Source organism: Orcinus orca, chromosome 7 (genome assembly GCF_937001465.1).
Source record: "Orcinus orca chromosome 7, mOrcOrc1.1, whole genome shotgun sequence".
In the NCBI taxonomy this organism is placed as follows: Eukaryota; Metazoa; Chordata; class Mammalia; order Artiodactyla; family Delphinidae; genus Orcinus; species Orcinus orca.
This window is the reverse complement of record NC_064565.1, coordinates 16,736,413-16,759,822: the sequence shown is the minus strand read 5'-3', so window position 1 is coordinate 16,759,822 and position 23,410 is coordinate 16,736,413. Positions and strand designations below refer to the sequence as shown.

Genomic DNA, 23,410 nt, shown 5'->3' with positions numbered 1-23,410 from the left:
GATTCAGATGTATCTATTTCACAGGTTGTCCTGATTAAATTAGTTAATATGCTGAAAATGCTTACAGCAGTATTTGACACATGCGAGTATTTAATAACTGTTCCTTATTATCTCATATATCATGCCTGAGTCCTTAATGAGAATACAAGTATTGAAAATAGTCGGGGGGGGGCCTGGTGGTCCAGTGGGTATGACTCCGTGCTCCCAATGCAGGGGGCGCAGGTTTGATCCCTGGTTGGGGAAATAAATCCTGCATGCCGCAACTAAGAAGTCCACATGCCGCAAGGAAGATCCCGTGTGCCGAAACTAAGACCCAGCACAGCCAAAATAAATAATAACTTTTTTTAAATATTAAAAAAAAAAAAGAAGAAGAAAATAGTCTGGGGAATTCCCTGGTGGTCCGGTGGTTAGGACTCCGCTCTTCCACTGCAGTGGCCCAGGTTCAATTCCTGGTGGGGGAACTAAGATCCTGAAAGCCGCATGGTAAGGCAAAAAAAAGAAAACAGTCTGTATTACTTTCCATTTTATGGTCAGAAGGCAGAAATTGGGTTCCATAAGACAATTTGGGCTGCTTGTTTTGTTTCTATTCTGGAAAAAAGTCCTTTGCAGATATTTTCACCCAGCCATAGCTTATCTGTTTTTTAAATTGGAGTATAGTTGTTTTACAATATTTTGTTAGTTTCAGGTGTACAGCAAAGTGATTCAGTTTTTTAGTTTATGTTTTACACTTAGGTCTTTGATACATTAAAAAAATTAATTAAAATTCCGCGGGCTTTTCATTGCAGTGGCTTCTCTTGTTGCAGAGCATGAGCTCTAGGCACGCGGGCTCAGTAGCTGTGGTGCACGGGCTTAGCTGCTCCGTGGCATGTGAGATCTTCCCGGACCAGGGCTCGAACCCACGTCCCCTACATTGGCAGGCGGATTCTTAACCGCTGCACCACCAGGGAAGTCCTTTGATACATTTTGAATTAGTTTTCACAGAAGGTGTCAAGTTACTGTTTCCTATGATCAAAGTCATCTGCAAATGTTCGTCTTTTAATGTTGATCTGTAATCATATTTTATGTATTTCATCTTCTGAAATGATTTTTCACACCAATAGGTACTGTCAAGTACTGAGATCAATCCCCAAACATTTGATTTTGAGTATATTCCTCACTTTGAAGACATTTGTACAATTCTCTCCGCTTCGTGTTGACATGCGCCCTTTAGCACGTCATTCATTACATTGCAGGTAATGAAAGATAGCTGCAGGCCATCCATCCCACAGGATTTAATCCAGTTAGGATTTTGGAATAGATTTCCTTTGCACTTGTATTGAGGTCTGAAAAACACTGCTGGAACTGTAATTTGAGGTTGGAAACTATATCTGCTGCAAATTTGTGTGGGTATGGAGATCTCACTTCATTTTAACTTTTGACAGCACAGCAAGTATATAAAGCAGCAGGACATTTCTTGTGTGTTGTGATCAAAGTGACTTTAGCACCAATAAGTTTTGAATATACATGGTGCTTTGACTTTTAATTCTTAGTTGAACTCACTGACTTAAATTCATTAAGAAACATCAAGTCTCCAGCAAAAGTTAATTTCCAAAGCCATTCAGCGTTCCATGACGGTAGAGATTGGTTCTTTTCATTCTGGAATTTCCAATCTTGGTGGTGAAGTCAGAGAGTCTCAGTAAAACTCTACCACAGCTAAGCCATCAAACTGCTGTGTGTGAGGTCAAGTCAGGACTTTAGCCTCTATTTTTATCAAAAAACTCACGGAATCGAGTGATGATGGCTAAGGCCATAACAAATGAAGTACACCAGTGACACTATTGGTTCAGCAACAGGATAGACTCACATATTTTTAATTTTAGAAATTTATATAGTTTTAAAAATTAACGTACAGTAAAATTAGCATCTTATGTTCACATACATATTTTCTAAGTACTTGCTGGTGAATAACACAATAATACAACAGGCTTTAAACACTTTGCTTTCACAAACTGTATGTTTGTCTAACTAAGCCTTTTTCTGTTTCACACATTTTTATACCACCACTGGTTGTGGCACATGGTGGAAGATTCCACTCCAGGTTGTACTGATTTTTTTCTCAACTGTGAAAATATTTTTGCTTATAGTTGTTCCACACAGACTACCCAGAGGGGCTAATGCTTCAGTCATTTCTAGAGTGGTAAACTCTCCATGTGAGCCCTGGACTGAGGGGGTTCCCACAACGTGAGATGTCCAGGGTTACACCCAGAAAGGTTCTGGGCAAACCAGGCTGAGTTGGTCACGCTTGCCCGTCAAACTTCGCAAGGACTTTTTGAATAATGACTTTTTGAATAATATTCGGTTGAGCAGTATTGGGAACATCTTTTAACTCATCAAGAGCCAAGGAGAAACATTTGAAATCATTTGCCTTGTTTTCAAACGGACTCATATTGCTTCCTCTATTCAAGCAACTGTTCTTGCTAAAAGGCCGAGTCTTTAAACGTTTATTTTATCTGGACCCATTTCTTCAGCTGCTGCAATCTGACACAATTACCTTGTCATTGGTAGAAGGCTTTCCTTGCTTGCCTATCAAATAAGCCACTTGGAAACTTTAATTACAGTCTCATTCTCATTTTTGGGGGGGATCGAGAAATTGTGTGCTGAGATACTCCATTTAAAAAATTCTATTTCTTCTAGCTGTTGCTTTCCTGAGTTGGGAATACTGTGATGGGTACTTGGCTGGGTAGTGTCAACATATATTGTATTTTTTAAGCACAGCTGGAGGGTCACTGCAAAACAGACACGATGCTTTGCCAATCTAATTTAATAAAATACCCACACTCCACTGCAAGCTTAAGTATGATACTAGAAGTCCACCTTCTCTTCTTGTTTTGACATGATGGGTATGCAATGGTTAAAAATACACAAAATTCATGGTACCACGATACATGTGGCAAAGTGTGTCAAGCTAAAACCACGGCACTGCAATCTGTAGTGCAGCCAGCAGGAGTACTAAACACTGAGGGACCACTCACGGCCTCTATCACAACGAAACTCTTCTAGCACAAACGCAGCCATACACAGGCAGTAGGTCCATAAACGTGGCTGTGACCCAATAAATCTTGATCCATGAACACTGAAATTCACATTTCATAGAATTCCCACATGCTATGAAATTTACTTTTTTTTTTTGGCTGGGGGCTTGTGGGATCTCGGTTCCCAGACCAAGGATTGAACCTGGGGTCACAGCAGTGAAAGCCCGGAATCCTAACCACTAGGCCACCAGGGAACTCCGTAACATTTACTTCTAGATTTTTTTCAACCATTTAAAAATGTAAAGCAAAACTCTGCAGAAGGTCGGGCTTCGACCCAGTATAGTCAATCGCCTTGTGGTCCACAGGATGACCTACGGCATAGTTAGGTTTAAGCCACATGATTATTTCCGCCTACAGAAAGTGCAAAATTATGTATATACGTGTATCACACTTGTGGGTTAAGGAGATGCAGCCATCGGCATCACAGCCACTGCATGGGGACAGCTGCCCTATCTCGCCTACCTTGTATCAGTCTTTGAGCCACAGCCTTTGTTGTATCACACCGAGACTGGGGTTCATTATTAGCATGTGGTCAGCCAGGGTGACAATTTCCAGTCATAGCAATCAGTTGCCTTGGATATGGCCATAATGTATTCCAAATAATGCTAGCAAAAGGAGAAAACCTCTTTTCACACCATGTCAAGCATTTATTCACTTGCTGCCCCGTCTCAGGGCAAATATGACACAGCATGTGAAATGTCTGGCTCCAACTGAATCTTGTCTGTGGAATAATGCCTTTTTCCTCTACAGTTTTTTGTAATGATTATATATAAAAGCAACAGATGCTTGTTTCCAAATTAGAATTTTGATGTTTAACTTCCTATTTAAAGAAGAATACCATTTTACATACTTGTGGTCATTCTGAATGTACAGTTTTGAATTGTATCCTCTTCACCTTATTTACCCCACATACTGCAAAGTTTCATATTTTATTGGCCCATGGGGTTTCCACTTGATTCATGATTTTCTCCCCACAAAATCTGAAAATCAAACCCACGCTACTTCTTCTGAAGATCCTAACCTAGTCCCCAGGAAAACATTCTTTAACTTCAACTCTGTTTCTTGTAGGAAATATCCATTGCCGCGATATATGCTCAAGATGAAATCACTGTCTCCCAGCTCCAGGGCACAGCACGCGTCAAGTGATGATAGGTGGTACCACGCCGCACTGGGGTGGCCGCGTTGTAGGTCGGGAACTGGGAACTATTCAAAACCCGACAGGCTGCACTGATGAGCTTACCTGCTGCTTTCCCAGAAGGGGACACCAGATGGACTTCCAGATCGACAAGTTCAGACACTGTTCAAAGAGGGAGGCAGTTCTGATACTCACGCAGCTCAGTGAACACAGGGCGAGCATACTCTTTGCGTCAGGGACTATCCCAGAGGTAGAACATGCCCTTTCTATATACTTAAACCCAACTCACCCAGCCCAGTATCTTATAAAAGTATATAACAAGCATTAGATGAAAAAAATGTTTGGTGGCAATGAATGTTTTTAATGAACCTGAATTAGCTGATACAAAAGCGTATTTCAAGAGCATCAGAAACTTAAAAGATAGTTGAAAAGGCGAAAACCAACAATTTTACTTCAAGAGAGCCAAGTCCCCCTTGCATACAAAAAAAATATAGAAAAAGTTTACCTGGCGGTCACTGCTTGAATCTTGAAGTCTAATTCCAGATTGATGATACTGATACAGGATGTAGTTGTTAATTAATCCATGCTAGCCCACCACAAACTAACTTAACATTGGTAAAAATGATCACATATACATAAATGAATCCCTATTAATAGTGACGCTGCCTTCTCACCCTTCATACAATTTAATGTCCAGTTTCAGCCATCTGATGGGTCTAGCAGAGAACCACTTACATGGTCACTTAGTAAAGATTTTATTTTCTTTATTTGATGGTAACGACAAAGGCTACAGTCTAGTACTTAAGCTAGCCAGGCAGAGCAACTAAAGGCAGCTATGAAAGCTGAAGAGAGCCGTAGAGACAGGGCACAGGCAGCGTGAGCCGGGCTGCTGTGAGCTGGTGCTCACCCCTGCATTTCTGCGAGGGCGGGGAAGCCAAAATCACTGACTGCTCTCCCTGTTGACTTGAATTGACAGTTTTTTCTCCAACCATCTTGTTACTGATTGCATTCCACCTTATCTAGTTAAATACAAAGAATCAGCCTCCATAATAAAATCACCTTTTTCAGAACAACCACCATACACAATACATTCAGAATTACTGGGTGCTTTTTTTTCGTCTTTTTTTCCTTGAACTTGTAGGCGTCTGAGTGTCTTTTGTTTCTTCTTTTACACCAGATATGGGCTGTTTGAAAACTATCTCATTATCTTTATCATCGTCATTCATTTTAGCCACTTCAGATTTTCGTTTCTCCAAAAACGTTGGTGTACAAACCGGCGTGGGGTCCTGGGTTCAACAAGTTAAAGATTATAATACATGAATGTGGGAAGATGTTAGGAATGACCCCCCCATCACCTCCCCTCTCTTATTAAAAGTTACGCATATTATTTTAGGCCTGTTTCCATCTTTTGGTGATACAGCTGCACATAATCAAGAGCTTAGGTGCTTATCACACTTACTATGAAAATTCACAATTAATGGATATATGGTATGTTCCATGACAGAGTATTAGATGGAAGACTCTACTATGCCTGCTAAATCATCAGTAAGGATTTACCAAAAAGTCCCAAGATTAAATGAAATTTTAGCAAAGTGACAGTAGCAGCAACTGCTTTTCCTCTTTTATTTTATTTTATTTTATTTTGTTTTTTGTTTTTGCGGTATGCGGGCCTCTCACTGTTGTGGCCTCTCCCGTTGCGGAGCACAGGCTCCTGACACGCAGGCTCAGCGGCCATGGCTCACGGGCCCAGCTGCTCCGCGGCATGTGGGATCTTCCCGGACCGGGGCACGAACCTGCGTCCCCTGCATCGGCAGGCGGACTCTCAACCGCTGCGCCACCAGGGAAGCCCGCTTTTCCTCTTTTAAATTGTAGTTTCTGATTCCCAAAATTCTGAAGACCATCTTACCTGGCTATCCACAGTCTTCTCAGGAGTGTTAGGAGTGACCAAAGCCGCTTTTTTCTTCTTCTTACGTAAAGCCTTAAATAAATTTAAGAGACTTCATCAATCTGCATATTTATCAGCTATAGTAGTCTTGAATATATTTCCCCATTTATCTTTCTCTAATATCTAGTAGTTAATATGATAAATTAAAGTTTTACCTGGTGCTTTCTGGAATTTCGAGGACCAGTGTTTGAAGCATTTTCCTCATTTTTATGTAAGACCTTAACATAAGTAAACATAAAGAAGTTGTAAACTAGCAGTGTCACGTATGCACATTTTAAAACTTACCACTAGATCCTTATACATATTACGAATAAATTCTATATGACAGAGCATTTCAATTTATTTATTTGTTTGTTTATATGGGGGTACCAATTTACATGCGGATCAGGGCAGACTTTATTTTTTTTATTTTAAAAAATATTTTATTTATTTATTTATGTTTTTATTTATTTATGGTTGCATTGGGTCTTAGCTGCGGCATGCAGGATCTTCACCGTGGCATGCGGGATCTTTCACTGAGGCGTGCAGGCTTCTCTCTAGTCGTGGTGTGCAGGTTCTCTCTCTCTAGTTGTTGCATGCAGGCTCCAGAGCGCGTGGGCTCTGTAGCTTGCGGAACATGGGCTCTCTAATTGAGGCGTGCAGGATTAGTTGCCCCGCGGCATGTGGGATCTTAGTTCCTCGACCAGGGATCAAACCGGAGTCCTCTGCATTGAAAGCAGATTCTTTACCACTGGACCATCATGGAAGTCCCCGGAGCATTTCAATTTAAAAAGCAAAATCCACAAATACTGTGAATGATCTTAAGCAAAGGGCAAAACTACAAAAGGGGCCTAACTGAGGAGCAGGCAGAAGTTGCAGAGGCTGAAGTGAAGGCCTAGAACCTGGAGCTGGCCAGAGAATCCTGCGTCAGGAAGTGGGGAGCCAGGACAACGTGAAAAGGCAGGCCCTAGAGGAGGTCTGTCCTGCTTAAGTCCAGGACAGTGAACGCAGCAGCCTGCTTCCTACAAGGTAACAAGACGGGGCACAGGAAAAGCAGTTCTCCAGCTCCTGAATGGATCACAAGAGTACCAAGGCCCAAACTGTGACATAGTGTTGTTTTAACATGTATCAATACAGGCTGTGTTTGGGATTTGGGCAAAGAATTAACCCCCAGGCACAGTGAGGTATCACCTCACACCGGTCAGAATGGCCATCATAAAAAAGACCACAAACAGGGACTTCCCTGGCTGTCCAGTGGTTAAGAATCTGCGCTCCCAATGCAGGGGTCATGGATTCAATCCCTGGTCGGGGAACTCAGATCCCACATGCTGCACAGCGTGAACAGAAAAAAAACAGAAGACCACAAATAACAAATGCTGGAGAGGATGTGGAGAAAGGGGAATCGTTGTACACTGTCGGTGGGAATGTAAATTGGTGCAGCCACTATGGAGAACAGTATGGAGGTTCCTTAAAAAACTAAAAATAGAATTACCATATGATCCAAAAACCCTACTCTTGTGCATACATTCAAAGAAAATGAAAACACTAATTCGAAAAGATACATGCACCCCCAATGTTCACTGCAGCACTATTTATTACAGCCAAAATATGGAAGCAACTTAAGTGTCCATCGACAGATGAATGGATAAAGAAGATGTGGTACATATATACAATGGAATACTACTCAGCCATAAAAAGAACGAAATTTTGCCATTTGATGGAATGGAGGGCATTGTGCTAAGTGAAACAAGACAGAGAAAGACAAATACTGTATGTTTTCACTTATATGTGGGATCTAAAAAGTACAACAAATAAACAGATATAACAAAACAGAAACAGATAGAGAGAACAAACTAGTGGTTACCGGTGGGGAGAGGGAAGGTGGGAGGGGCAAGACAGGGGTAGGGGATTAAGAGATACAAACTACTATGTATAAAATGGGACTTCCCTGGTGGCACAGTGGTTAAGAATCCACCTGCCAATGCAGGGGAAACAGATTTGAGCCCTGGTCCGGGAAGATCCCACATGCCGCGGAGCAACTAAGCCCATGTGCCACAACTACTGAGCCTGTGCTCTAGAGCCCATGAGTCGCAACTACTGAGACCGTGAGCCACAACTATTGAAGCCTGCACGCCTGGAGCCCATGCTCCGCAACAAGAGAAGCCACCGCAATGAGAAGCCCACTCACTGCAACTAGACAAAGCCTGCGTGCAGCCACAAAGACCCAACGCAGCCAAAAATAAGAACAAATACATAAATTAATAAAATAAAAAAGCCACAAGGATATATTACAGCACAGGAAAATACAGCCAATGTTTTATACTTTAAATGGAGTATAACCGATAAAAATATTAAATCGCTGTTTTACACCTGAAACTAATATAATATTGTAAATCAACTATACTTCAATGAGAAAGAAAAGAAAAAAAGGAAAAAAAAAGCAACAACAACAGAAAGGAAAAAAAATCAGCCAGGAACTGGGCCCAAGGATAGCAACTTGGTCTTCCAGTTTCTGGATAAGGTTAAAAGACCTAATAAACTTGGTAATAGATATCATCTCTTACCAACTAATTAACTTTTTGGAAATAAGCCGACAGGGTCTATGGAAGAGCCAAAACAATCTCAAGATATAGTCAAGAAAAAAAATAAGATCTTTACCTATGCTATCCATACCCTAATGACCTGCATTCTTGTTTTTTAATTATAGATGTACAACTCTCCTTACTATGAAAGAGGGAGGAGAGATTCAGCAAGGTCTCCTTGTTCAGCAAGCAATGAAGAACTGGATGAAAATCTGTTAACCCATGCATGTAAGGAGCCTTCCTGTATTTCAACTCCCACTCATTTAATCCACAGAATTCATGCTGACTGGTTAATTCTGACATACACTTTGGGAGTATTTCCAATTTAGAAGACCATGAAACAAAATTTTAACTAGAATGGCATAAAAAGGATGGTCAATTTACAGTCTTGATATTTACTGATAACACATAATAAACCAAACATTTAATTCTGGCAATGACACCTTTACTAGCAATCTACAAGCATTATGGTGTTGGGTCAAATAGGGTTTAACTTCAATAATCTAAAATTACTAAATCAGGTAAATGTTGCAAATCAGCTAATCCCTTTCAGGAGTTTCCTTTTCTGTATAATGGAGATAATACGATTGCTATGACAAAATTTAGTCAAAACCTAGCATGGGATCAAAGTACTGGGTTAGATACTTTATACAAAGCAATACCTACCAGTGAAGGAAAGTCATAATCAATTCCCTTCTTAGCCAATCTCTTCCTGAGTGACTTTTCCTTCTTTTTAAATCGCTCTTCCATCCGTAGCTTTTGAAGAAGTGTCCGATTCTGATTATACCGTTTCACTGCTGGATATGATGGCCTTTTAAATGGCATATGCCACTCCCTAAAAAGTTTTTCATGTACTTTTTCAGGTGGTATAAAATGACCTATAATAATAATAAAAAAGGTTTTCAACCATGTGGGAGGGAAAGGATTTTCACATTAACTGTAGAATTTCCCGTGTCATTCCTCACTGCACAATCAAAATGACACGTCCCCCATTTAGTGGAGAAGCCTGAAAGATAAAGCAGGTGCCCAAGGGAAAGTCATACAGCCCACAACTATTTATCAAACACTCACTGTGTGTGTGCCAAGAGCAATTCCAGGACTAGAGGTTCGTGAGTGAACAAAGACAAGTAGCACAGAGGAGAGTGTGGATGGTATCAAGTCTCAGGGTTCCTGAAGCTAAAAGGATCCCTACTTTTAGACTGTGTGACCCACGGTAGCAGAAGCACTGATCCTCTGGGCACCCGCCCAGGACTAAGGCAGCTCACTGCTTATCTGCATCTCTCTGCTCACGGACACACACTGGGCCCACATGCAAGGCAAGCCAAACCCTGTGGAATCCACCCTCCACCAGTGATGAATGAGGAGTTGGTACACAAACATCCCAGTTCCCTTGTCAGGTGGGATAATTCTGTCTCCCAGTGTTACCAGCAGGACGGAGCCCAGCTGCCTAAGTGGTAACCTGCTTGCTAACATACCCTTTTCACTAACTTATTATCGACTTCCTCCCCCTGCCCCATGTCGCCACTCCTTACAGGTATTTTCCTGGGATCACCTCCAAGATAAAATGCTTCCATTAAAAGAAAAACAAAGGGGGGGGGGGTTGGGGAATTCCCTGGCAGTCCAGCGGTTAAGACTCCACGCTTCCACTGCACGGGGCGCAGGTTTGATCCCTGGTCGGGGAACCAAGATCCACATGCTGAGCGGTGCAGCCAAAAAATTAAAAAAGAAACAAACAACTGGTGATGACGTGGCTAATCTCACTCGTATCCGAGTTCAGAGCCCTTTGTGCCATCTTTCAAAAGTCAGATACAGCACAGCACTGATCTGATACACGTGGTTACCCACTCAGCCCATTTCATCCTGGCAAGAGCCGCGTTTTTGTTTTTTTGTGTTTTTTTGCGGTACGCGGGCCTCTCACTGTTGTGGCCTCTCCTGTTGCGGAGCACAGGCTCCGGACGCGCAGGCTCAGTGGCCATGGCTCACGGGCCCAGCCGCTCCGCGGCATGTGGGATCTTCCCGGACCGGGTCACGAACCCGTGTCCCCTGCATCAGCAGGTGGACTCTCAACCACTGCGCCACCAGGGAAGCCCAAGAGCCGCGTTTTTAATGTGTGAACGAACGCAGGACCTCAGGAGTTACTGGGACTCTCTTAGCAACAGGAGCCGAAGTAGAGGGGTGCTACTTGGGCACTGGGATGGGCGCCCTCCAGCCCGAGCACAGGGTGGCCGGAAGCTCGGCCCCGCCTCCGGAGGGCGCTGCTCTGGGAGGCTAGTCACTGGCGGCCCTACACCTGCAGGGTGAACTTCTAATCAGCGGCCATCCCGCCACTCCCGATGGCTTCTCTCGTGGAGGTGCTGCAGCCACTGCCATGCGGGCCGACTGAAACGTGACTCCTCACGCTAAAGGTCGTCCGGTCTAGAACCCATTAGTGGGTCCTGCTGTCCTCGGGGTACACTCTGGTCTCCCGCTTTACAAGGCCTCCAGTAACCTGACCTCCCTTCCTCTCATTCTCCTCCTGCACCTCTTGTGATTCTCCTTGCAGGTGAATATGGTGAGTCAGTTTGGCTCTGCAGCTGCTGTCCCCTCAGCAAATCCTCACTCCCACCCCTTCACCTGGCTCACTGTTATGTAATTCTCAGGTTTCAACTTCAGTGACTCCTTCTCAGGGAGCCCTTCCACATCCCGCTAGGAAGCTCTTCCTATTTACTCAAGGAACCTAACCAACCCCATCTCAGCCTAAAGCAGCTCTCACTCTGGAAGATTTAGAAGTTCCCATTAGACCCTGTCTGGAAAATGCACTTAAACCCTTGCACCACTGCTTAAGAGAATCACCCCGGTGCGGGGGGGAATCCAAGCAGCTAAGCAACCCGTCCTTCCCTCCCGTCAGCGGGAGGCGTCCCCGCAGCCCCACAGGTAAGACGGGTACTCACACTTCAAGAGTCTTTCGCCAAAAAGGTAGTTGTTCATCGTTTCAGCAGCTATTTTGGCAACATCTTCAGATTCAAACTCCACAAAGCCATAGCCTTTGCTATTTCCAGTCTGCAATGGAAAACCCACCACAGAAAGCAGAACAATTAAATTCTGATGTGCCATCAAACTCCTAAAATGTCATTAGTTTAAATAATGTACATTAGCCCCTCACTGAATAACATCAAGACACCTTTGATTCCAACTTCAAATCACATAGTCCGGGGACTGCTATGGGGAAAGAAAAGTTCAGAATAGTCTGAACTTGCCACTGATTTTGAGGCATTCCTGGGACTTTGATTACGTATGATGAATACATTACTGTAGTTGGAATTCATCCAATAGCAACAGCCCAGCATAAAGGAAATGTGGGAGGCCCCCCAGCCCTTTACTCGTTATTGATCTCATGGGTGGTGGTCACGTCATCCATGTATTTATTAATACTACCCAGGAGATGGTATAATACTTCACAAAGAATGCAGGTGATATAATTCCCATTTTATATGGAAAAACTGAAAAGAAATGAACTCCTCGGTGTCTCTAAAGTTAATCAATAAAATGCTGATTCACTGTCATGTTTACTAGTGACTGGGCTTCTCCACGGCTGGGGGCAAAGGACATCCTCTGACATGGACATCCGGAGTTCTTGGCCTCCACACTGCAACATACAGTGGATTTTTCTCACTGAGCTCGGTAACAAGAGTTCTAGAGTATGAATGCCCAGGTTTGGACCCTGGCTCTGACACTTAATCGGGTAAGGAATGTTCAAGCCTCAGTTTTTCCTTCTATAACCACTCTCACAGGGTTGCTAGGAAAATATGAAATAATCCGTAAGCGCTCCACAAGATGTCTGTCAAGTACGCAAAACATGTTACTGCAGGGTGGCAGGGTATGCCTGCCCAACATCCGCTCCTTTGGCATAGGATTATTTTGAGATGAAGGAACTGAGAAATAGATACAAGAAAAACTCTCTGTCCTCCCCTTATTTACCTAAAAACAGGACATGAATTTACAAAGGTGTCTTCCTCCCTCTACCAGAAAGACAGAAGTCAGAGGACTCTACACAAAAAACTTTACGAAGTAGACCTCATCCATCATTAGTCTCCCGTATATTTGCCTTCCCACAATTTGCAGCCCTAAAAACTCAAAGCACTTTTCCTTCGTCTTGTCGCTCCTCCAAAAATGTTTTGCTCCTTTGCCAAGATGCTGTATAGGCCCAAGTTCTAACCAACCCTTTGAGTTATTCCTCTCCGAGCAGTCCCATGTGCAAGCATACATTTTAGGTGTTTGTTTTGGTCTTGTTAATCCCTTTTTGCAGTCCAATTTACAGGGTGCCAGCCAGGGACCTTAGGAGGGCAGTAGAAAAAGAACTTTTCCCCACTACAGATCCAGTTCTTAGTGACAACGACTAGAAATACTTTATAATCTTGCATTAAACAACATATTCTCAGATATGGCTCAGAACTGGTCATGTGATCCTGGAAATGAGAAACCATTTAAAGGGTGTGTGGCTCAAAAGAGTTGGAGGCCAGGAGGCTCACTCCTAGCACCACCTGCGCCAGTGACTAACAACTCAGGCACAGCCACAACCCAGAGTCTCAGTTCAGTTATCTGCAACAGGACGATTCTGGTAAAACTTTAAAAATCTGACAGTCCTTTTACAATCCCAACTCAGGAGGGGAAGGATGGTGGAGTGTAAAACGCTGTGAAATCTAGCTCAATGTACCACACTGTGAACTAATAAATCTTTTGAAACCTGATGTGAAAATACATGTCAGGTGTCCAAAAAACCAAAAACTTAAAAGCCAACACCTCGACCTAGTAATCCCAGAATGCTGGCAATACCAAGCAAATAGTCAAAACCAGGGTGTGTGGGGAGGCAGTAGCTTTATTACTATGCAACAAAGCTGGAAATGATGCATTCCAGTGCATCTCAGCAAGGAGCACGCTTTCCAAGACAACTGGCCTAAACTCTCCAAAAAAGCCTATGTCAAGAAAAACCAAACAAGCAAAACAGGAGTAAAGAGACCGTTCGAGACAGGATGAAGAGCTAAACAAGCACGTGCAATGCACGAACCCTAACTGGATCCCAGGGTGGGCAGGGACCACGGGGGTATGTGACAATGGACAGTAAATGAGATTTTTACACTGGGATTACATGGCAGAATGTCCTCATTCTTAAACTGATAATTATGCATTTAGTATTAAAGCATTACAACTGCCACTTGCTTCAAAAGGTTCAACAAAACAAAGAGGTGTGTACCTTTTTATAGATATGGGAAGAGTTGAAGCTAATGTGTCAGGATATTAATAAAGGGTGAATCCAGGGGAGGGACGTTCATTACACCATTCTTTCTACTTTCCTGTAGACCCGAACATTTTCAGAATACAAAGCTGGGGAACAGCTATACTCAATATGGAGAAACTCATTCTGCACTCAGTCATCCTGAGGATAGGCTGTAAAGCCCTATTTTTCAAACTCAGAGTCTGACCTTTTAGAGGGCAACAAAATGAATTTAGTAGGTCAGAAAAATATTGTTACAAAACTGAATAGAAAGGTTAAGTATCATCTCCTGGGACTTGTTTTTCATTTATGTTTATGTACATGTGTGTTGCCTTGTGGATTTCTTATTGTGGATTGAAGGTCTGAAAAATACCGTTCTAGAGAAAGTTGCCTACACCTGCACCAAGAATGTTCCTAGCAGCTTCACCTACAAGACTGGAAAAAACCTAGGTTTCAACAGGAGAGTGGATAAATAAACAAGCAAAGGAACAGAGCAGTGACAACAAATAGTTAACTCTGATTTGCTGTAACTCAAGTGGGAAAATGTGGAAAAACCGTATTGAGAAAAAAAGAGATTCCAATAACAAGTACTCTATGGTTACAACCAATAAAGTGTATGTGTGGGAAGAAAATAAAGTGGGCCACTCCTCTATTAATGAAACAAACCACATAAACCTTTCTTTATTAGGACGTAGGTATGATACAACAATAACATTTATATAGTATTTTGTGTCAGGCGTTCTAAGAATCTTACACTTATTACCATATTTTTCTTCGATTAGATAACTCCTAGGAGGTCGTATCTTACAAATATGAAAATCAGAAGACAGAAGCATGGAGAGGTTATAGAATTTGTCCCTAGTCACACAACCACTAACATGTAGAGACAGGCCTCATACCTAGGTAGTCTGGCTCCAGTGTCCTTACCCAACTACCCACCATACAAACCTTTGCTGTCACAGTGATGCTACATATCAGAGGCTGATACACGATGTATGAACCTGCTCCTCAAACTGAAGTTCACATACCTCTGGCTTAGCAGTCACAAGACAAACAAGACTCATTTACTGGGATTGTCAATTTAGTTTGAGAACTTGAAGCAATTACCTTTTTTTTCTTAAAAAGCAAAGCAAACATTTACAGGAATATTGATTTTGCTCTCATGGCTGCTTCAGGTTCTAGACCTTATCCAACCCCTTTCTGGAATGAAGAGTAATAAGTGATAACATGCAAACATGCTCCATAAACTGTCAAGGATGATACACTTTTGGAAAATAAAACAATCTAATTCAATACAAAAATCCTACCTTGGTACTCCTGGACAGTCTGAATCTTGTAACAGTGCCAAACTGGGAGAAATATGCTCGGATCTGGGTTTCATAAAGCGACGGAGGTAAGTGGCCCACATAGATCACTCCAGGAGTAAGTTTTTGTTTCTCCTGTTGCTGAAGACACAAAGACCAGGCAAATATTTTCTTTGTAATAATAAGTCACAATGCAACAAAACTTGTGAAACTCCTTGCTCTCAGTCTAAGACAAGAGGTCAAGAACCTACTCTGTATTTCCACTTACCATAACACACTAAAGAATTAGCTGTTTATAGACAGAGAACAGACTAATGGTTGCCAAGGGTGGGGGAGGGATGCATTGGGAGGGTGGGGTTAGCAGATGCAAACTATATATAGAGAATGGATAAACAACAAGGTCCTCCTGTATAGCACAGGGAACTGCATTCAATATCCCGTGATAAACCATAGTGGAAAAAATATGGAAAAGAATAAATATATATATGTATATACACACATACACGTATACATATAACTGAATCACTTCGCTGTACAGCAGAAATTAACACAACACTGTAAATCAACTATACCTCAATAAAAATAAAGGTTAAAAAAAATTGGCTGTGTAATGTCTATCTCCCCAAGAGGACAACCATCAAGCAGTAGGCGGTCTTCTCAGCCTCCCACTACCAGCCCGGAGTGCCAACTCCTAGGCAGCAAACGGAGCTTGGCAAATACTGTCTTTTAAGAATTCCAAAACCACTAACCGGGCAAACGAACCTCCCCAGTTCGGGGGCAAAGCGGAAGCAGGACGGCTCCGGGGTGAGGCTGATCCGCGAGCGGGACGAGGGCCGACCCAGCGGCTGGCTCTCCTCTCCTCTCCTCGTGCACCCCTCCCCCAAGCCCACCCCTTACCCCCCGGAGGACCCTAAGGCCCACGGCCCAACCGCGTCTTTTCTCGGTCCTCCCGGGGAAACCTCGGCCTCCTACCTCATGAGGTCCGGGCCCGCCCGGGGTGACCCCAGACGAAGCACAGGCGTGGGGAGGCCGAGGCGCGCCGGGCAGGACCCCCAGACCCCGTCCCTCGCCTCCCCTCGCGGCCCGGGCCGCGCTGGCCGCTCACCTTGCTTGCGCGCCGGCGAACCTGTGCCACCTCCTTCTTAAACTTGGTATCCTCCTGCGGGTTCAGGGACAGGAGCGGCTTGGCCGGGCCAGTGAAGGCCGCCATGTCACCAGCTCGCAGGCGAAAAAGACCCACGCGGCGCTCCCACAAGCGCCGAGGCCTCCGCTTCCCCAAAGCGGAAGTGACGGCAGGGGCCTGGGGCGGGGCTTGGGGCGCCGTGCAGGGGCGGGGCCTGGGGCGCCGCGTTCTCAGCGCGGCCAGAGGGCGGAAGGGGCTGCGTGTTTGGCCGGTGCTGCAGGGCATGTCCAGGGTTGACGTCCTTTGGAGGTGTTCCCTCGGCCTGCTGCTCAGTATTTCAGCAGCCTGCCCGCCCGTGGTTCCACCCGTCCGCGGAGGTCAGCCCTGTGGCCAGGTGCTCGACTTGGAAGGGCCTTTGTACGCTGATCTCATCCTTTAGTAAGGACCTCATCTTCTCTTGTCTCTGTTGTAGGAGATGCTTTTTCCTGTTTGCATTGTTGCAGGGCAGGCATCTTGGCTGTTCTCAAAGTTAGATATTTGATGTATGAGTCAGATACTGGCCTCTGTGTCCCCCAGAGGGGGACTGACCAAGAGGATACAGACCAAGTTCTATGGTTCCCTGAAGGCCCCTCCCTTGGGTGTGTGTGTGAACAACCCTCTCTTTCCCAGGCTTGAATCCCTGACTTATCTTGTAGTTCCTATGGGGAGCGGAGGGGAGGAGCAAAGACGGGAAGAAGGCAAACTGGCAATTCTTTTCTGGGAGTTTCCCCTCTCGAATCTTCTCAGTCCCCTCCAGGAATTCCTGGCCCCCAAAGAATCAGGTGGTGACCCAAGGCTTCGCAAAATTGAAAGAGCATATGGACTGCCGATTCTGATTCCTAGGTCGGGGGCAGGGCCCTAGGTTTTGTGTCTCTCACAAGCTCCCAGGTGAGGCTGATGCTCCGAGGATTACACTTTGAGTATCAGGAGTAGAGATATGGGGAACTGATCTCTGAACCGGGTTGAAAGGCGTCCCCCCAAAAGATATGTTCAAGTCTTTACCCCAGTACCTGTGATGCGAGCAGGGTCTTTGCAGATGTAATCAAGTTCAGATGAGGTCGTGCTGGAGAAAGTTGGACCCTAATCCAATGACTAATGGCCTTATAGTAAGTAGGACGTTTGGGGACACACACACACACACAGGGAGAATGCCGCGTGAGGACAGAGGCAGAGGTTGGAGTGATGCTGTTGGAAGCTAAGGAACGCCAAGGATTGCTGGCAACCACAGGAATCTGGGAAGAGGTAAAGGAGGATTCTTCCCTAGAGCCTTCAAGAGCATGGCCTACCAGCATCTGGAACTTGGATTTCTAGCCTCCAGAACTGTGAGAGAAGACATTTCTGTTTTAAGCCATTCCGGTTGCGATCATTTGTAATGGCAGCCCTAGGAAACGAATACAGTTACCATATTTGGTGCAGCCTGAAATGGTTTTCTGAGGAAAATACTTTGATTGGTCCTGGACCTGTCTTGGCCTGTTAGGGCCAGGTGCTGCAGGAGATCCTAGATGTTCACAGAAGGCTACCAGGCCACCCTCTCCATGGCCTTCACCAGACCACAGAAGTCAGCCCTTAACTGGGGACAGGGTCTCTCAGCCCCTGGATCACACCGCAGCCCAGACAGGACCTGTTTCATTTCCCCGCTTCTGAGTCTGGGTCATTTCACAGCACCTTCCAGTGACATACGCTTTGGCCCTGCTGGGGACCATCGTATTCTGCTGTTCCTCGGCTGCCCAGGGCCCAAGGGTCACTCTGGGACCTGGGCAGGTGGTCACGGGAGCTGATGTGGCATCCTGGTCAGAGAGTCCAGAAACCCCCCAGCCATGTGCCTGAGGAGATTGTCCTCCTCTCAGGTGGGGCCTCAGTCTTCTCAGCCATGAAGAAGACTTTGGGTGAGATGATTGTTAAGTCTCCTGGGGTAGGGGTGGGGGAGTCTGCACTCTTTAGTGGCAGCAGCAACACTACTAACGATCAGACGGGCAGCTGGCCTTCTGCGTGCCCCAGGTGACAGGCTAGTGTCGCCTGTGTTTGTCCTTCCACCCTCCCTCCCTCCCTCCGTTCCTTTCTTCCTTCTTTCTGATTTTGTATGTAGGCGGGGAGGCTGCTTGGGTGGAATGGCTCTCACTGAGCTGGACCGTGCCATACACACTGCCTTTGCATCCTGTCCCCAGCACGCGTTGCCAGGGCCACCCCAGCCCTCCCCGCCTGGGCACTTAACAACCCACATGCCTCCAGGCACTTCCGCAGACCCCTGATTGGACGGTTGAGTGTGCTCACTGCTGGTCTCTCCCCTCCTTTTCCCCCACTGCCCTCCCATATCTGCTGGGACAGAATAGTGGCATGTCTTTCCCATGGGGCCACCATCACCACCTATGGGCTGGGGGCCCAGCATGGCGAGGGCTGCTGCCTGGGATTTGAGGTGGGGCTGGCGGCAGAGCGGGACCAGCTGCAGGGCGAGGAGGGATGTGCTGAGTGTCCGGGCAGCTGGGCCTTGGGAGGAGAGGGCTCTGCGGGGCGGTCCTGAGAGGGGAGCCAGTGGGCACCGGCAGGGGCCGAGGTGCCTGCCCAGCCCTGCCCACCTTCCTCCTCCCCTGCTCTCCCCCCTTTCCATCGCTCTGCCTGGTCCCTGCAGGGCCGTCCAACATGCCACCCCTGGGACGTGGGCCCAGCTACCAGAGTCAGCCTGCTTGGCCCTGCCCCGCTGCCCCTTGCTCAGGCACAGGGCTTCTGGGCATGGAACTGAAAGGAACAATTTTAGGGGAAGAAGTGGGGAGCAGTTCTCATCTGTGTCACTCGGCTCTACAGTGGAGCCTCAATGCATGTCACCTGACAAACTAAAAATTCAGTCTGCAGACCATTTAGGGCCACATGACCTGAGGCTGGGAGGGACATTTTTTCCTCTGTCCTGTAGATGACTGTCACCTGGGCCACATCCTGCCCTGTTCTGGGTTTAACATCATGCACAGCCCCAAATCCAGACTCCGAGTGTGGCAGTGACCCTGGCAAAGCTGGGTGGACTGCCAGGGGGATGGGGGTGGGGAGAGTGGAGAGTGGGTCCTGCCTAGAGGGTCCAGGTTCCCTCTGAAAACCCATGGACTGACTCACCAATGCCCTTCTTCATCCCAGGATCCTCTCCTGCCTTCAGTGGGGCTGTGGGTCATGGTGTCCTGGGTCCTGCAGTCTGAATCCTGATGCCCTCTTCCCAGCCTGTGTTAATCATGTTTGTATTTTGTGATGTTCTGACACCTTAAAAAGCTTGCTGGCGGTTTGGGGTTAGCAGGTGCAAACTATTATATCTAGAATGCATAAACAACAAGGTCCTACTGTAGAGCACAGGGAACTCTATTAAAGCTTGCTGGCTGCAGAGACTGTCCCTCCCAGTGCTAGCCAATTGTTAGAGACAGCAAAGGGCTCAGCCTGGAGCATCTCCTTACCTGACTCTCACACACCAAGCCAATATGTCCCCTCCCCTAAATCATGCCAAGGCGAGGTACCAGGCAACTTGAGACCACTCCTATAGCCTGAAGTCCACCAGAAGTATTCACATTGGCCAGTCCTGAGCTCATCGCCCTGCCCCGCCCCTTCCCGCCCCGCCCCACCCCGCCCCGCCCTGCCCCGCCCTGCCCCACTCTGCCCCGCTCTGCCCATGGCCACAGGGACACAGGGACACAGGCTCTGGCTTGGCTTTCCCTCACTCCTGCTCCTCCTTCCTGACCAAACCTGGTGCTTCCCCGTGTGGCCCTGCCTGGCACGGTGCTCCCTGTCTTCTCAGAAGACGCAAGGAATAAATTCTTCTGTCAATGGCACTGGCCTCTCTAGCTGTCATTATGTCAGATCTATAAATTAAAATCTCCTGCTTACACAGCCCAAGGCCCATCTCTTTTTTCTCTCTCTGCACTGACTCCCTAACCCCTTCTCCTGTTCTCAGACTGCAGGCCACAGCTCCCAACCAGACTTCTGTTTCTCCCCTCTTGCCCTTCAAGGAAACTTGCAGATGTGCACCACCCATGACCTTGTCTGCAGTACTATTAAATAAGGTATAATTTCACCCTTAAATTAGCCCAGAATGTCTACAGTGTTAATATTCACACTGGGGAGAGAGCAGCCAAGCTGGCTCCTTCAGGCCCTGGTGGGCAGGGGAATGAAAATGAAATCAAGCTCTTTGCAAAGGGATTTGGCAAACTATGTCAAGAACTTTAAAAACAGGACTTATCAAAAGAATGATCTTATTATCATTTTTAAATTTCTAACTTTAATTTTTTTAATTGAAGTATAGTTGACTTACAACATTGTATTAATTTCAGGTGTACAATTGGTAATTTGACATTTTAATAGGTTATACTCTGTATAGAGTTATTATAAAATTTTGGCTTTTTCACTGTGCTGTACATTACATCCCTGGTAACTTATCTATTTATTTAGTTTTAACTTACCTATTTCATATCTTGTAGTTTGTACCTCTTAATCCCCTTATCCATTTTGCCCCTCCCCCCACCTCTCTTCTCCCTGGCAACCACCAGTTGGTTCTCTGTATCTGTCTGTCTGTTTCTGCCTTGCTATGTTTGATCATTTGTTTTATATTTTAGATTCCACATATAAGTGATATTATATAGTATTTGTCTTTCTTTGCCTGACTTATTTCACTGAGCATAATACCCTCCAGGTCAACCAATGTTGTCACATTTGGTAAAATTTATTCTTTTTTTATGGCTGAGTAGTATGCCATTGCATCTACATACCACATCTTCTTTATCCATTCATCTGTTGATGGACACTTAGGTTGCTTCCATATTTTGGCTATTGTAACTAGTGCTGCTATGAACATTGGGATGCATGTATCTTTTCAAATTTGTGTTTTTGTTTTCTTTGGGTAAATACCCAGGACTGGAATTGCTGGATTGTATGCTAGTTCTATTTTTAATTTTTGATAAATCTCCATAGTGTTCTCCATAGTGCCTCCACCAATTTACATTCCCACCACCAGCATAGGAGGTTCACTTTTCTCCACATCCTCACCAACACCTGTTATCTCGTCTTTTTTTAAAAAAATATTTATTTATTTATTTATTTTTGGCTGCGTTGGGTCTTTGTCGCTGTGCGGGCTTTCTCTAGCTCTCTAGTTGCGGCGAGCGGGGGCTACTCCTTGCTGTGGTGTGCCGCCTTCTCATTGTGGTGGCTTCTCTTGTTGCAGAGCAAGGGCTCTAGGCACGTGGGCTCAGTAGTTGTGGCTGGTGGACTCTAGAGTGCAGGCTCAGTAGTTGTGGCGCATGGGCTTAGTTGCTCTGTGGCATGTGGGATCTTCCCGGACCAGGGCTCAAACCTGTGTCCCCTGCATTGGCAAATGGATTCTTAACCACTGCGCCACCAGGGAAGTCCCTTTTTTCTTTTTCATATAGCCATTCTCACAGGTGTGAGGTGATATATTATTGTGGTTTTGATTTGCATTTCCCTGATGATATCTTTTCATGTGCCTGTTGCCCATCTGTATATCAAAAGGAAATGATTTTACATACTGATAAGGGCTTACGAAGACTTTCATCACAATGCTATTTATAATAGAGAGAACCGAAATAGCCCATAAGGGACTGACTGTGTTAATAAACAGGACATATCCATTCCACCAAAAACAAACAAAAAAATTCACATTAACAATGTCTGCATTTCAAAAATTATTTTTAAAAATGGTAAAAAAATGAGAAAATGTTAATTTTTAAGTAATAAGGATTACTAGAATTGAATGAGAAAGATGAAAACTTTATAGTAAGATGTACAAAAAGCATAGCGAATTCCCAAAAGAAATTTCAATATATATATGATGATAATAGCATGGTGATGGAAACAACTCATTTAGATTACAGCTTCATCTTGTAATAGCTGCATATGACCTTAGGCAAGTCAATTAATCTGTTAACATAGTAACATCATTTATAAGATAAAAATAGTATCGAATTCGCAGAAGTATATTGGAGATAAAATATGACCTTTCATGTAAAGTTTTAGAATAACGTCTGGCGCAAAGCAAACAATAAACTATCATTTAGTTGATATAAGTAATCATTTAAATTCATATGGAGTGTATCCTACACACACATACACAATTGTATTTGTTGGGTAGATGTATGGAATAACTGCAAGGTTAAACAAGAAATCATTACAGCCCGTGCCTCAAGGAAGGGGAATGAGGGAAGGTAGTAGTTGAGAAGGAGAGAAACGTCCCACCCGGCACGCTTAAAAATTCATATAATCTAAAAAAAGGCAACACAATCCTTCAGAGAAGTTAAAATTTAAGAAAAATTTCACTTTCAATGCATCCCCTTAATTACAGTCCCGCATACACTTATATTTTTCCCGAGTATTTTTTTGCAGAAACGAATGTACTGTTTCCCTTTTTACGAAGACTGCAATCTACATTCTTTTTATGCGTACCCTTCAGTATCGAAGCATCTTCCCGCCAACTGCTGTTGGATAAAACACCATGTACAGTAGTCAGCCCTCCGTATCTGCGGTTCCGCACCGCAAATTCGACCAACCCCAGGTAGAAATATTCAAAAACAAAATTCCAAAGCTCCGAAAAGCAAAGCTTGAATTTGCGTGCACCAGCAACTATGTACATATTATTCGCAGTGTATTTACAACTATTTACTTAATGCATTTTATTAGGTATAACAACTAATACCTAATTACAAGTAAGCAAAGTATTACAGGAGGATGTGCGTAGGTTATACTCAAATGCTACGCCATTTCATATAAGGGACTTGAGGATCCTCAGATTTTGGCATCGTGCAGGGCTCCTGGCACCAAACGCCCAACAAGACACCGGGGTGGACTTCACGAGCTAATAGCGGGATGCCCCACACCTCTAAAGCCAAGCCCCAGCCCTCAGGCCCACGTGGTCCGAGGACCCCTTCCGGGCTGTTTTCGGTGATGCCTGTCGAAAGAGCCCGGCCCACCTTGCTATGCCTTCCGGGCAGCGCCTCAGGCAGAGCG

General features: G+C 45.0%; 1 protein-coding gene and 1 long non-coding RNA gene across 2 annotated transcripts; both read right to left on the bottom strand.

Moving 5' to 3' along the window:
- Positions 1-4,546: 4,546 nt before the first annotated feature.
- Positions 4,547-16,544, bottom strand: NIFK (nucleolar protein interacting with the FHA domain of MKI67). Its single transcript, XM_004276510.4, has 7 exons — positions 16,373-16,544; positions 15,271-15,408; positions 11,643-11,751; positions 9,379-9,590; positions 6,307-6,369; positions 6,113-6,184; positions 4,547-5,492 (listed from the first exon to the last, which is right to left on the bottom strand). The coding sequence occupies exons 1-7, from the start codon at positions 16,475-16,477 to the stop codon at positions 5,304-5,306; spliced, it is 888 nt and encodes a 295-aa protein (XP_004276558.1). The 5' UTR covers positions 16,478-16,544; the 3' UTR covers positions 4,547-5,303.
- Positions 16,545-21,472: 4,928 nt separating this feature from the next.
- LOC125965072 (uncharacterized) lies at positions 21,473-23,310 on the bottom strand. Its single transcript, XR_007478565.1, has 2 exons — positions 22,850-23,310; positions 21,473-21,905 (listed from the first exon to the last, which is right to left on the bottom strand). It is a non-coding gene; the product is annotated as an uncharacterized LOC125965072 (long non-coding RNA).
- Positions 23,311-23,410: the final 100 nt, after the last annotated feature.

Bases quoted from the DNA above. Each gene is read 5' to 3' on its own strand.
- NIFK (XM_004276510.4), bottom strand. From the start codon at position 16,477: ATGGCGGCCTTCACTGGCCCGGCCAAGCCGCTCCTGTCCCTGAACCCG. The intron at 15,409-16,372 runs GTGAGCGGCCAG...TTGTGTCTTCAG, and splicing joins TTCGCCGGCGCGCAAGCAAG to CAACAGGAGAAACAAAAACT. The intron at 6,185-6,306 runs GTAAAACTTTAA...AATTTATTTAAG, and splicing joins GAAATTCCAGAAAGCACCAG to GCTTTACGTAAGAAGAAGAA.